We start from the raw sequence: 13,382 nt of genomic DNA on the forward strand, positions 1-13,382 counted from the left end.
GCTGTAACAAAGACTCAGACTGAGTAGGATCCATGTGCAGCTTTATTACAAAAGGTGCAAGCTCAGTGTACAAACAGGCGTGGGTCAAAATAACAGGGCAAACAATAATATCAGAGAGAGAGCAACAAACGTAGTCAAATCTGGCAAAAGTTCAAAGCAGGCAGATAACAACAGAAGTAGGACTCCAGGTGCAACAGAGATCAAGGGCAGGCAGAGAAAAGTCGTAAACGGTAATCCAAAGCAGGGTCCAAACACAGGCAGAAGACACGATCAGACGACGACACGATCAGACGACGACACGATCAGACGACGACACGATCAGACGACGACACGATCAGACGACGACACGATCAGACGACGACACGATCAGACGACGACACGATCAGACGACGACACGATCAGACGACGACACGATCAGACGACGACACGATCAGACGACGACACGATGACCAGATAATGCTCAGAAATGCAGCCGGGGCAAACAAGACTTCACAAATTCTGCATGAACAGGCAGGTTTTAAATAGTCTGGTGATGAGGATCAGGTGTGCAGTAATCAGTCCAAGCATGTGGCTCCTTGGGAAATGTAGTTCAAAGCCAATGTTAATATTCAGGAGAATGAGACCTCCAGTGGCGGACAGAGGATTCTTTACTGGCGTTCGTGACACTAGCCCCTAAACTTTGGAACAGTCTTACCCGCACTGTCTGGGAGGCAGACACACTCTGTCAGTTTAAATCTAGACCAAATATTGCATACACTACACTATCATAATACAAATCCTCTGAAGTTTTAGTCTGCATTAGTTAGATCAACGGGAACAAGGAATACTTCCAAGAACACCTGATTTACTTGCAGAAATGTACTCTACTTTCAGCCAGACTTGTCTCATTGTTCCAAGGCTACTGCAGCTGGCAGGATGCAGTTCATGCCCAGACCTGACAAAAGCTGAGATGATGGAGCTGGATAAAGAACGACGCTGAGACTTGACACGTCTTCACTAAAAAAATTCAGCTGCTATTAGATTATTAATGATGAATCTTTCATCTAAATTTTAATTTTATTTTGCCTTGTTGTGAAAGCACTGTAGAGCTTGTGCAGAGGCTACAGCTTTTGCCAGAGGAGAACTGGAATCCTCTGGCCTGGTGGATATAGTTTTTTTTCTCCAATGGAGTTTTGGGTTACTCGCCACCATTTACATACTGTTTTGCACTTTTTGCCCCTGCCGCATTTCTTTTTTGATGAGAGGTATTTAATTGTCGTCCTTCTAAAAAATGTGGGGACTGGGAAATATTGCCGAATCCGATTCCAAATCAAAGGGCAAGGAAGACCGAGCAGACAGATTCCTATTTCTATCATACTGGGAAATATTGATTGAAATCATAAAAAGGACAAGGAAGACTGAGCAGACAGATTCCTAATGCCGTAATACCGCGATCACTTTCGAGCCCCACAAAAAGTGAATTGTTGCAATGGATGATGAACAGAGTTAGACCTGATTATTAGCATAATCAGCATTATCTCTGTCAGTTCTACTCTTCTTAGAAGTGATGATGTCCTTTTTCAGATCATCAAGTTCTGATAATGCTGAATCAAGTTGTTCCTTGTCCTTGACTAAAATGAATGCAGTGCTTACTTTTATTACCATTATTTTGTTTCAAACCCATACTAACTCACTAAACCCATACTTGATGTTCAGTGTAGCCTCTTTGTTTGTGCTCTAAAGATGAAAGAACACAAGAAATTATCTGCAGAATTACAGTGACCTTTTCGCATTCATTAAAAAAACTTACAAAAAAGTTCTTCCTAAGTAGTTATATTGTTTTCCAATTAACAACAAAAACTCTTGATGGTGAGACATTTATGTCAAACTTTATTTTTATTGTTAAATTATAACTATAAAATTGTATTGTCATTATTTTGATCATCTATTGTTTCAGTATTACCAAATGGTCAACTTTCAGAAGAAAAATACATTATTCACAAAAACCACACAATATTCATCACTTGAGTAGGTTTTTCATATATTTTCTGTAGATCGAAAGGTTCCATGTTTTTAGTTTAGGCCGTCTGAGTTTGCTGAAACAAAGCAATATAGTGTACGTATGGGTATAGAATACAGAAAATATATGTAGCTACCATTTTTTAGACCGTATTTTAACACATTTCTGCATGGGGACATACCTGATTCATGTTCATACACGTTCCACACAGACATCCGATGAGTCCATTGACCACCTGTGCTAGTAAAAGCAAAGCCTCCACGGTACCAACGCCCAGAAGAATTGAAAATAGAACCACATTCCACAACACCACATTGTGTGGCCTCTCACATTCGTTCCAAGCTGTGTGGTTAAATAGGTAGCTCTCCCTGAAGGGGAGGAAACGTTTTTACTTCCTTCTAGCAAATTAGTTAATTTTTTAGTAATCAAATGCAGACAGAGAAACAGAACAAATGGTTACTGCAGTAGATACATATGGTGGCTTTGCTGAACAGCCTCACTTTTGAACTCTGTCAATGGCATGATCTTGGTGTCTTGCTAGTTAAGTAAACATAAGAATTGAGATTAGCAACAGTTTTTTATCCTATGAGGCCACAGGACTAAATCAGGGGACTCAAACTTAGTTCCTGAAGGAATTTAGTGTGAGGCCAGTGCACTAAATTCATCAAGTTAAAAATAGAGGAAAACTGTAAGGCAGGCAGCTCTTTTAGTTTTACGTGATATACCTACTAAACTATTTTTCCTCATGGTTAAAATAAAACTTGTTTAACAAAACATGAGTAAATTATTCTCATAGTCATTGTTACTACGTCGTAAATCAAAGTACATACAAGCCAAATGACATTGAAAATATAGAAGATGTAGTATTGCCCAGAATGTATTTGTAAGAATGACTGTTGTTGGGGATCCTTACGTGGTTCAACAATAATACTGCATAGACAGACTGAAACAGGCACAAAAAAACAGGGGCAAACAGGTGTCGTGTCGAGTCGGTTTTTGTGAAGTATTGTTTTATTTAGTCTAGTCAGCCTGTTATATCTGTTATTGTATCCATTGTTTGTTTACCCCCTCGTGGTTGTTTTGTGTTATCCATTAAAGTAATTGTTTTCTACCACTTTCCTGTCTACTTCTGGGTTAGGGTCACAACCGTGACACAGATGGACTAAGGCAAACAAATATACAAGGGCAGGCAGCAAACTAACAGGGAAGACAAGGTCCAGGCAGGCAGCTCCACAAGAGGCTGATCAGACCCGGATGTCTGTCACAGTTAGATAGTCATAGCTCACACTGTGTCCATCCGCTTTAACAAAAATAGCCAGTGGCTGCTTCTTTCAGTGACAGTGGCAAGTTCCCTGACTATCCACCGCTGGAACTGTCCCCTGATGGCTTCAACATCCTTATAGTGGAACTAGCCACAAAGCCCATGCGGCCCACATTCACTGGGTACACTTTCACCGCCCAGCCCTTGCCTCCTAGCTTTGACCCGCCAGCCTGACAAGTGGGTATGCATGCGCCGCCATCATGGCAGCAGAATCAGATGCTGCTTGTCGGAACTGGATTACCTATCCCTGTTGCAAGTCTTGTCTTTGGTGTATTGTGTACATGTTTTTCTCCCCACCTTCCCCATGTTATGCTTTATCTTCTTCTAAAAATACATTTCGTTGCACTGTACTTGTATGTGTGTAATGACAATAAATTGAATCAAATCAAAAAATCAAATCAAATCCTCTGCCTCAGCTGCCAAGTTAGTATAGCACACATTCTCCCATTCATGACATTGTTGCAGATTGGTGACAGCACATTTTAAATAGGAATCTGTAGTCCCCTTACATTTCCAGGTTCCTAGCTACATTTAGCTGGCCTGGGTCAGGTGATGGAGACTTGACCTGCTTTTTCTACCCCTGAGCTTAAAAGCTTGGAAGCCCATTCTACTGCTTGGAAACAACATGATATGTGGTATTAAAACTCTGACTGGATTATTCTTCCAGAAGAAAACCATATTCATTTAGGATATCTTGAGGGTGAATAAAACATGGGGAAATTTTGATTTGGTAGTGAAATATCCCCTTAAGGTATTCTGGGCATTTTGGGGTATTTCTTGACACTCTCTTGGCCTCTAATGATGCAATAGAGCACCTCAGTACTTGATTGTGGAGCAATGTCTATCTCCCATATCAAACTGTTCTTAGAACCCACCAGAGGTTCTAATAGAGGATTTCCTGGACTGCACACAGCTGGCAGGATGGTCGGGTGAAAAATTCCTTCAAATTTGTTGGAGAAGGTAGCACTGTCAGGAAATATTCTCAGGTAGTGCCACACAAGTCTATTGACAAAATACACAACACAGAGAAAAGTATCAGGGAAACGGTTCTAGCAGTTTGTGTGCATGAACCAGACTAGTGGAGGTTTGCATAGATTCACCAGCAAGCGATATACAGTTCTTAGATGATACACATTCCAGAAATCCTTCTCAGTGGGGGAGGTTGGAGAAGCAGATCAGATGAGATGGGGAGAATGATAGGTGACTGATCAGGGCAGAACTCCGGACAAAAGGCATGTAGCAGGCAGCAATGGTATGGCAAACCGGTCAAGGGCAGGCAAAAGGCACTGACAGAAGAAACCAGAGATTGAGTTGAAGCCAGGGCAGATGACCAGGGAGAGATGGGATAGGATTGGCAAAACAGGAACCAGGAGGCAAACCAGGGGGGAACATAGGGCACAGGATCTTTTAAAAGACGAGCCAGGAGTGGACAACAGATAACTAAACTAACCTAGAGAAAAACTAGATAAACGGGGCTAGAGTAAAGATACTAGGGAAATATCTAAGTAGAAATCCACAAGGCAAGACTACAAAGGAGAATAATCTCAGCGGGTCAAGAACACAAATTAAATTATAATCTAAGTGGGTCGAGAACACAAGCCAATTCAGTCTGACAGAGAACAAAAGAAACACAGGAAATATAAACAGAACAAAATGAAGCCACATAATTTAACCCAGGTGAGAACGTTAAACATAAACCAGCAACCTAATGGGGATAACAGGAGGGGGTGGGCAGACAACATGCCCGAGCTCCACAAAAAACAACAAACAGGACAGGGAGGATCAGACAGAGATCTTCACAAGCACATTATATATGGCTCTAACGTTAAACTCAGCCTGTTTGTTTCCATGCAGTCAGTGAAGAGTCCAAAAATATGGGAACTATTTGGACATAAATGACAGCTAACTGGGTCCATTTTAAACACGTGCCTTCAGTTGTGCCTTCATCTAGATATCCATTGATACCATGTCACCATAGTGGTTTGTTTTCTCTGTTGGATTTCATAGCAAATCTGACCTCATCCTGCCTTTACCAATCTGTCAAATCTTAGTGTATTGGTACTTAGACATGGATCAGGAGTGACAACATAGCAATTTATTTTGCCCTCCCCAGCGACTTTACATTATCTTATATTTCCTACATAGAGTCCACTTGAGGGGCTAACATTATCACCCTTTCCCCACCAGGTAAACACACACAACTGACTTGAGAGTCTTTGTGACAACTAGACCAAGCCCAGAACAAATCAAAAGATTCTACACTCTCACACACCTTTAACTAATCCCTTACTTTGCTCACATAGTTACTTAGAGGCCTAAACTATCACCTTCTTTTTGGTTTTGTCTGTTATACATTTTCAATAAAAATAATTGTAATAATATTAATAATAAAGTAAGCTCTTAAAGCTGTGCACAAAATCAGTTGTTCTAAGAAGTGAAGTCTTGATGACATTTCCAATAGAATGTATACATATTGAGGAAATCTATTTTAAATTAAAGTGAAACATGCACTCATTCCTAAATGACTACAGTATATGTAGAGGTGTATGTGCTTGGGTGTTACTCTGCAGTCTGGTTAAAAAAGGGGTAGATGAAGGTTCCATCGCCTGTGTCACAAAGAGGGCCATCCTGTAAACCAACGACAGAGACGATCATACAGTATAGTGCTCCAGTTACACCCAGCACAGACATCAACATGGACATCATCATCTGTAACACATCCACAAACATGTATTAGTTCAAATATCCAGAACTTTCAAGTCAGTGGCTCAGTAGGTTTGTAAAGTATTAGAAAATCATACTACTATATTCCATTAAATTATCACGTTATTTAACTAAGTAATTGCATATTATTATTTAAAAAGAGCACTAATAGATCTTTAAATAAAAAAATTGCATTTTGGGATAAGTTATTTTTTTAGGTTTATTTGTATAGCACCTTGGCTATTTCAAGTTGGCTTAGCTCAAGGTCGCTTTACAGAAGTATATTACCAAAAACATTTGAATATAAGAGTTTACAAGGTTAACTTATGTTTACATTTAAACACAGCATATATTGCAGGGGCATAGCAAGTCAGCCCTGCAAAAAAAGTTTAAAAGGCATTCTATTAGAAGCTCCCAGCCTACTGTAATCACAAGAGCCATTTCTCAATACCAAGTTCAAACTTTCCTCCTTCGTCATTGTTAATAGTGAGTTTTGTTTGCTTATGGTTTTATCTCTTGTTTTGCCCCCTTGTGGAACGTTTTTGTTTGCCTTTTGTGAAGCTTTTTGTTATTGTGTTTTTCCTCATCAGGGTCCTCATCAGAGGCATCCAACCCGGAGCCAGCCACCCCCTTCGTCTCATTTCTGCAGCTGGCCACTCGGGTGGTCAGGCTTAAGAAGAGGCAACGGAGGGTTCGGGGCTCTGCGCAGCCACAGTACAGTCCCGTCCAGCAGCTGGTGAGCCAACCGAAATTCCAGCCGGTGATTAAGCCGGTAGTACAGTTGGCGATCCAGCCAGTAATCCAGCGTTCGGTATTCAGTCCTGCCCAGCCACCAGAGAGCGCTGCCTAGCTGCCAGAGAGTGCTGACCAGCCACTGACATCCTGTCCAGTCAACACCCAGTCATGTCCAGTCGACGTCCTGTCCCGCCATCAGCCAGTTCTGCCCAGCCGGTGACTCAGCCGGCCTTCCAGTTGGCGACCAGTCCTGTTCAGCCAGCCGGCAGCCAAGCCTGCTACGGTCAAGTCCCCTTGGACTCAGAGCTCTCGAGCGCCCCCCTGGACTGTGACTCCCCCACCTAGCCGTAATCCATTTGGACTTCCCCTATTGGACTCTTGTTTTTCCCCTACCCCCCTACCTTGTTTGTTGTTTTTATTGTTCCACCCCAACCTATTCATCATTATTGCTTGTTTGCCCTTGTTAAATTTTGCCTGTATGATCGTCTCTGTCGTTGGTTTACAGGATGGCCCTCTTTGTGACTGCCACCTGCTGTCTGAGTCTGGCTTCTGTATTACAAAATCTGACATCCAGAATGGACAGCCTTGGAGAATCGGTCTACCACCGTGAGGATCACAGTGTTTCCTCTGGAGGATTAGGCCAAGTCTGTAGGAGAAGCAATTTAGCACCAGAAGGCTACAGAATTGTGTAAGTGTGTTAAAAACATGTCTTGTTGAGTTTTAGTGCAGTGTTTAAACTAAGAAATCGCTTTGTTTACTACCGCTGTGTCACATGGTGAAATCCCGTTTAGTATCGTTCGTTCTCAGGCGAGTTTCATTGGTTGGTTTGTGTGCGTGTCATCTGGGGCTGCGGCCTGTTGAATTTAATAACGTAGAAGGGTATTTAAGTGCGACTACCTACCGCGGCAGCGGTCACGTGCAGCCCTCATTGCTTGAAGACCGAAGAGAGTAAAGACATCGACTTTACTGTTATTGTTAATTCCTCTCCCTATTTCCTTTATCTTCTCTTAAATATGTGTTATCCTCACTGTTATGACAACACGTAATTCTGCACAATGTATGACTGTTATCAACTGCCCCTTCTACTTTCACAATAGGATTGTGCAACTGCCAATCTGCTGTGAACAAAGCTGATTTCATTATAGCTTTTGCTAAACATTCTGGTCTTTCCATTGTAGCACTTACAGAAACATGGATCAAACCAGAGGACTCTGCCATTCCTGCTGCCCTCTCCCATAACCACACTTTCTCCCACAGCACTCGCATCACAGGAAGGGGTGGAGGCACCGGTCTACTCATACCCAAAGACTGGAAATTCAAACAGCTAACACCCATGTGTGACAACAGCTCCTTCGAGTTTCATGCTGTTACTATCACCCACCCTGTGAAAAGTCATTTTGTAGTTATCTATCGTCCCCCGCGTCAGCTTGGACATTTCTTGGAGGAGCTGGATGTACTTCTTTCATCCTTCCCTGAGGATGGTACTCCTCTGGTCGTACTAGGAGACTTCAACATCCACATTGGAAACGCTCTTCAAAACCTTCTCTGCTCTCCTCTGTCCGCCTGCTCCCACACCTTCATCGGAGTTAACGGCTGATGATTTTGCGTCATTCTTCATAAAGAAAACTATCGCCATCAACAGCCAGTTTTCTACACCACTACCACCTGTTGAACCTGCCCACACCCCTGACACGTGTGTGCTCCCCGCCTTTTCTCCTCTGGCTGAAGTTGATGTTTCCAAAGTCATTGGTTCCTACTACCTTCCCACTGGATCCCATCCCCACCCATCTCCTCCAGGCCATCTCTCGTTGTGCCTGTTCTGACCCACATCATCAACTCTTCGCTCACCACTGGGACATTTCCCACAGCGTTCAAAAAGGCTTGCATCAAACCGCTACTGGAGAAACCCACCCTCGACCCTACACTGCTAGAAAACTATAGGCCGGTTTACCTTCTTCCCTTCATTGCCAAAGCTCTGGAGCGAGTTGTGTTCAACCAGCTCTACTCCTTTTCATGCGGAACAACCTCCTGGAAGGTATCAGTCTGGTTTCAAGAGTGGTCATTCCACGATCCGACGGTCTCTGCTCGCATCACGGCATGCCTGAGTGACATCTCATTTTGGACAAAGGATCATCACCTGCAGCTAAACCTTGCAAAAACGGAACTGCTGATCCCAGCCAACCCAAAGATTCAACACAACCTCTCCATTCAACTGGGCTCATCAGTTATTACACCGTCAAGCACAGCCAGAAACCTGGGGGAGGTAATTGATGATCAGCTTAACCTCTCAAGTCATGTTGCCAGCACCACCCAGTCCTGTAGATTCATCCTCTACAACATTAGCACCTTTCCTATCAGAGCACTATATGCAAGTCCTAGTCCAGGCTCTTGTCTTATCCAAACTGGATTATTGCAATGCGCTTCTGGCTGGACTTCCTGCTTGCACAATCAAACCTCTCCAGATGATCCAGAATGCGGCGGCACGAGTGGTCTTCAATGAACCGCAGAGAGCGCATGTAACTTCGCTCTTCATCAGGTTACACTGGCTCCCTGTTGCCACCCACATAAAGTTCAAAGCTATGCTCCTGGCCTACAAGACTACCACCGGGTCTACACCATCATATCTTTACTCGCTAACGCAGACCTATTAAAGTGTACTAACCTCACTATTCTTAGCTTTGTATACTGTGCTGGGCTTTAATGGACTAGTTCTGATGCACTTATGTATTTTGTTGCCTATGTTGTTATAATTGCTTCCAATGTTTCCTCATCTGTTAGTCACTTTGGATAAAAGCGTCTGCTAAATGACTAAATGTAAATGTATGAGCGGTAAGGGGTATTTGTTCTTTACCGTAATCTCGTTCAAACCTCGGTTATCAATACAAGGGCGCAGGGAGCCGTCCTTCTTCTGCACGAAAAAGGAACCTGCACCGGCCGGCGAGAAGGAGTGGCGAATGAGCCCAGCATTCAACAACTTGAGAATGTACTTGTCCATGGCCTCTCTTTCAGGACCAGAAAGGGAATATAGGCGACCCTTGGGCGGAGAAGTGCCTGGGAGAAGGTCGATGGCCCAGTCATACTGGTGATGCAGAGGAAGAGAGGTGGCTTGTGACTTGCTGAAAGTCAAGTGAGTGATGGTGGAAAACCACAACCGCCCCTTCACCACCATCACTCACATCACCCCTCACTAGGACTTCACCTTTCTGGTTACCATAGTGAGAGTATTGTGCTGTCCTTGATTCCCCCAATATTCCTATTATATTAGGGCATCCTTGGTTGTCACAGCATAATCCTGGCCTAGAGCTCGTTTTGTCTTGGTCCCGCCCCTTCTCCTGTCTCTGTGTTTTCTGTGTTTCAGGTCTAGGCTGCCGATCTGGTCGGGGTCTCGGAGGAGTACCACAATCTTACAGCAAGTCACAGGCAACCTCTCTTCCTCTGCATTGCCCCTATGACTGCGCCATTGAGCTTCTCTCAGGCACTTCTCCACCCAAGGGTTGACTTTATTCCCTGTACGGTAATGAAAGAGAGGTCATGAATAAATACATTCGCGAGTCTCTACAAAAGGAACTCATCCACCACTCCTCCTCGAGTTGGACATTCCAATTATTTGGTTCTCCCGTTTGGTTTGACCAATGCTCCTGCCAGGCCTCATTAACACCGTGTCGGAGGACATGATTAATCAATTATCTGTATTTGTGTATCTGGATGACATTGTTAATTTTTCATATTCTCTCCAGGAACACACCTAACATGTCCGTAAGGTCCTATAGCGTTTGTTAGAGAATCAGCTTTTTACTAAGGCGGAGAAGTGTGAAGTCCACGGTAACACAGTTTTGTTCCTTGGCCATATAATCTTGAACCTGACCCTGCCATGGTCAAATTGTCGTAGAGTGGCCAGTTTCCACCCCCCGTAAAGCTTTACAGTGTTTACTGGGTTTCGCCAATTTTAACCGGCAACTTATCCAGGGTTTCGGCCAAATTACTACTCACCATGTTGACCTCCACTAAAGTTTCGTTCAAATGGAATCCCCAAGCTCTCCTGTGCTTTGTTTTCCAGATCCCAAACGGCAGTTCACTATTGACTATTTCCTTCCTCCAATTTACATAATTGTTATTTTTGTTTTATCCATTTAGATAAATTTAGATTGTTTAGGTGAAATTAATTCACTGGTGTCGTGGTTTTGTGGTTAGAGCATGGTGACGTGTGACCAAAACTTGCAACACCTCTAGTGTCTTGTGTGCTGCATACACAATTGGTGCCTGTGTGAATATCACTACATACACAAAACTGACACACATTTAACAGTGTGAAGAATCTATTCTGCAATTGTGTGTGATTTTTTGCATTGTGCAAGGCGACATGCATTTTTGAATGAAGCATAGTTACAAACATATTTTGGATGCTTTGTCTCACTGTCACCAGCAGCAGTGCCCTCTCAAAACGCACTCTCATCTTCACATCACCCTGACTTCCAGTGCACTTCAATTGGACTCATTAGTCAGTATTGCATTCACTTGTTTTCAACCCTGGATTGGTCTTTGTTTTCAACCCTGGGTTAGTCTTTGTTTCAACCCTGGGTTAGTCTTTGTTTCAACCCTGGGTTAGCCTTTGTTTCAACCCTGGGTTAGTCTTTGTTTCAACCCTGGGTTAGTCTTTGTTTCAACCCTGGGTTGGTCTTTGTTTTCAACCCTGGATTTTTCTTTGTATTCACCCTGGATTGTTCTTTTGTTTTCTGTGAATCTCTGCTGCCTGTCCTGATTTTGCCTGTTTTGTGGATTATGTGGATTAAAACTGAATGTAGATCCTCAACCCCTCTGTGTCTCGGTGCAGTTCGTGACACGTTTTTTTCTTGTTTTGCCGATGTCTCTTGCCACCCCTGTAGTAACCTGTCCGCACCACCCAGCACACCAGACTTGTGAACAACTGATTTGCATTATAATAAACATTTAAACCCAAAAGTTATTTTTTATTTCATGGTGAATTTGAATAACTCCAACGTCCAACGGTTTGGCAGCACGAAGCTCAGATTAACCTAGAAGCTAATCAGTTCAGGTGGAATGAAACACCAGGCATAGAGGGTGGTGTGGCACTAAAAAGAGCAGTAACCAGTAAAGATATTCAGAAATTCAGTTAAGAAATCAAGTTTTTTCAGAATAGTTACAAAAACATTTTAGATGTAAATTAATGTATAACTGTTTCACATAACAAAATCACTGCATTAGAAAAATGATCATGCTATAACAAAACCAATAACACATACTGTAGTTTGTATGCTAACACAAAAAAAACGTTGCTTCAGTGGCTCATCACAGAGCTGAACTTTGTGCACACACACTCGTGCACAGATCAGTTACTCACCACACATCTGTTTTCACAGCAGCTCCTATCCACCCCTGCAGCAAGCATCACTGAAGCAGGTAATAACACCTGCAACATATAGTACATTTACATTTGTGGTAAAGAAACACACTAGAGCTTTGTTGCAGTTGTTAACATCGTGAAATTATGTCATTTAAATAATAAACAGAAGAACTGAGAAATAATATCAGAATGATGAGTGTTACAGTTTTGTGAATGAATGTTTCAATGTTGGTCCTTATAAACCTACCAATAATCCACCTCCGATGACCCCAGGAAAAAACCAGATATTTTCTGTGATTTCCTCAGTTCTCCACACACCACCATTGGGAAAAAACAGCAAGATGTTTGAGACTATGGATAAGAGACCCAATGGAAACAGAAGACATCCGGTGCATTTAGCACACTTTCCAGTACACATGATGGCAGACAAATGAATTGTTTATTAACCTGAATAAAGAGTTGGTTCAAGAAGAGAGATATGAACAACAAGCATTATTATTATTATTATTTAATTAATTTGTACATGTATTGCAAACTGTTTTCTTTATTGCATTTTGCAGCAATACTTGCATGTAAATGCAAGTACATTTACATTTACATTGAGTCATTTAGCAGACGCTTTTATCCAAAGCGACTTACAGATGAGGAAACATTGGAAGCAATTATAACAACATAGGCAACAAAATACATAAGTGCATCAAACTAGTCCATTAAAGCCTAGCACAGTATACAAAGCTAAGAATAATGAGGTTAGTTTTTTGAATAAGAAGATAGAAAGGTAAAAGAATTAGGTTAAAATCAATCAGCGACATGTTGACGGAAGAGATGCGTTTTCAGGCGTTTTTTAAAGATGGCAACAGAGTCTGCTGATCTTGTAGCAGCAGGTAGATCATTCCACCAATGTGGAGTCATGTAAAGAAATGAATAGGAATAAAAACTACTACAGATTAAGAAATTATAAAAATTCTACCTTTTTCTGTTGGGACTAAAAATGCAGGGTACAAGTAGGACCTCAGTTCCTTCCAGGGTTGATATGTTCTATACAGCCGTGAGTGATGACTAGTTGCACAAAGGTTATCCAGGACCAGCACGTGCACAGATGTCTAACCCTGCGGTTAGTGACCTTGCCTTTTGCCTTTAAAAAAACAGTAAATAACATAATGGTCACTTTCAGTATTTAACTATGGAGAACTAAACAGTGAAAACTATAGATTGAACTGCTTAGCAACGTTTCTTTATGTGTGTTCACCAAACATAATAAA

The 13,382-nt window shown here is 42.2% G+C and overlaps 1 protein-coding gene across 2 annotated transcripts; it reads right to left on the reverse strand.

Annotated features, from left to right (window-relative positions):
- Positions 1–1,844: 1,844 nt before the first annotated feature.
- LOC306908564 (transmembrane 4 L6 family member 1) lies at positions 1,845–13,211 on the reverse strand. 2 transcript variants are annotated; one of them, XM_079481559.1, is made up of 6 exons: positions 13,091–13,211; positions 12,368–12,567; positions 12,118–12,186; positions 5,884–5,948; positions 2,181–2,367; positions 1,845–2,075 (listed from the first exon to the last, which is right to left on the reverse strand). In XM_079481559.1, the coding sequence occupies exons 2-6, from the start codon at positions 12,536–12,538 to the stop codon at positions 2,058–2,060; spliced, it is 510 nt and encodes a 169-aa protein (XP_079337685.1). In that variant the 5' UTR covers positions 12,539–12,567; positions 13,091–13,211; the 3' UTR covers positions 1,845–2,057. The 2 variants fall into 2 exon arrangements, with proteins under 2 accessions (XP_079337685.1, XP_079337684.1); XM_079481558.1 differs by having other exon boundaries at positions 5,884–6,029; positions 13,091–13,189.
- Between the last annotated feature and the right edge of the window lie 171 nt (positions 13,212–13,382).

This window comes from Barbatula barbatula (genome assembly GCF_947034865.1).
Source record: "Barbatula barbatula genome assembly, chromosome: 19".
NCBI lineage: Eukaryota > Metazoa > Chordata > Actinopteri > Cypriniformes > Nemacheilidae > Barbatula > Barbatula barbatula.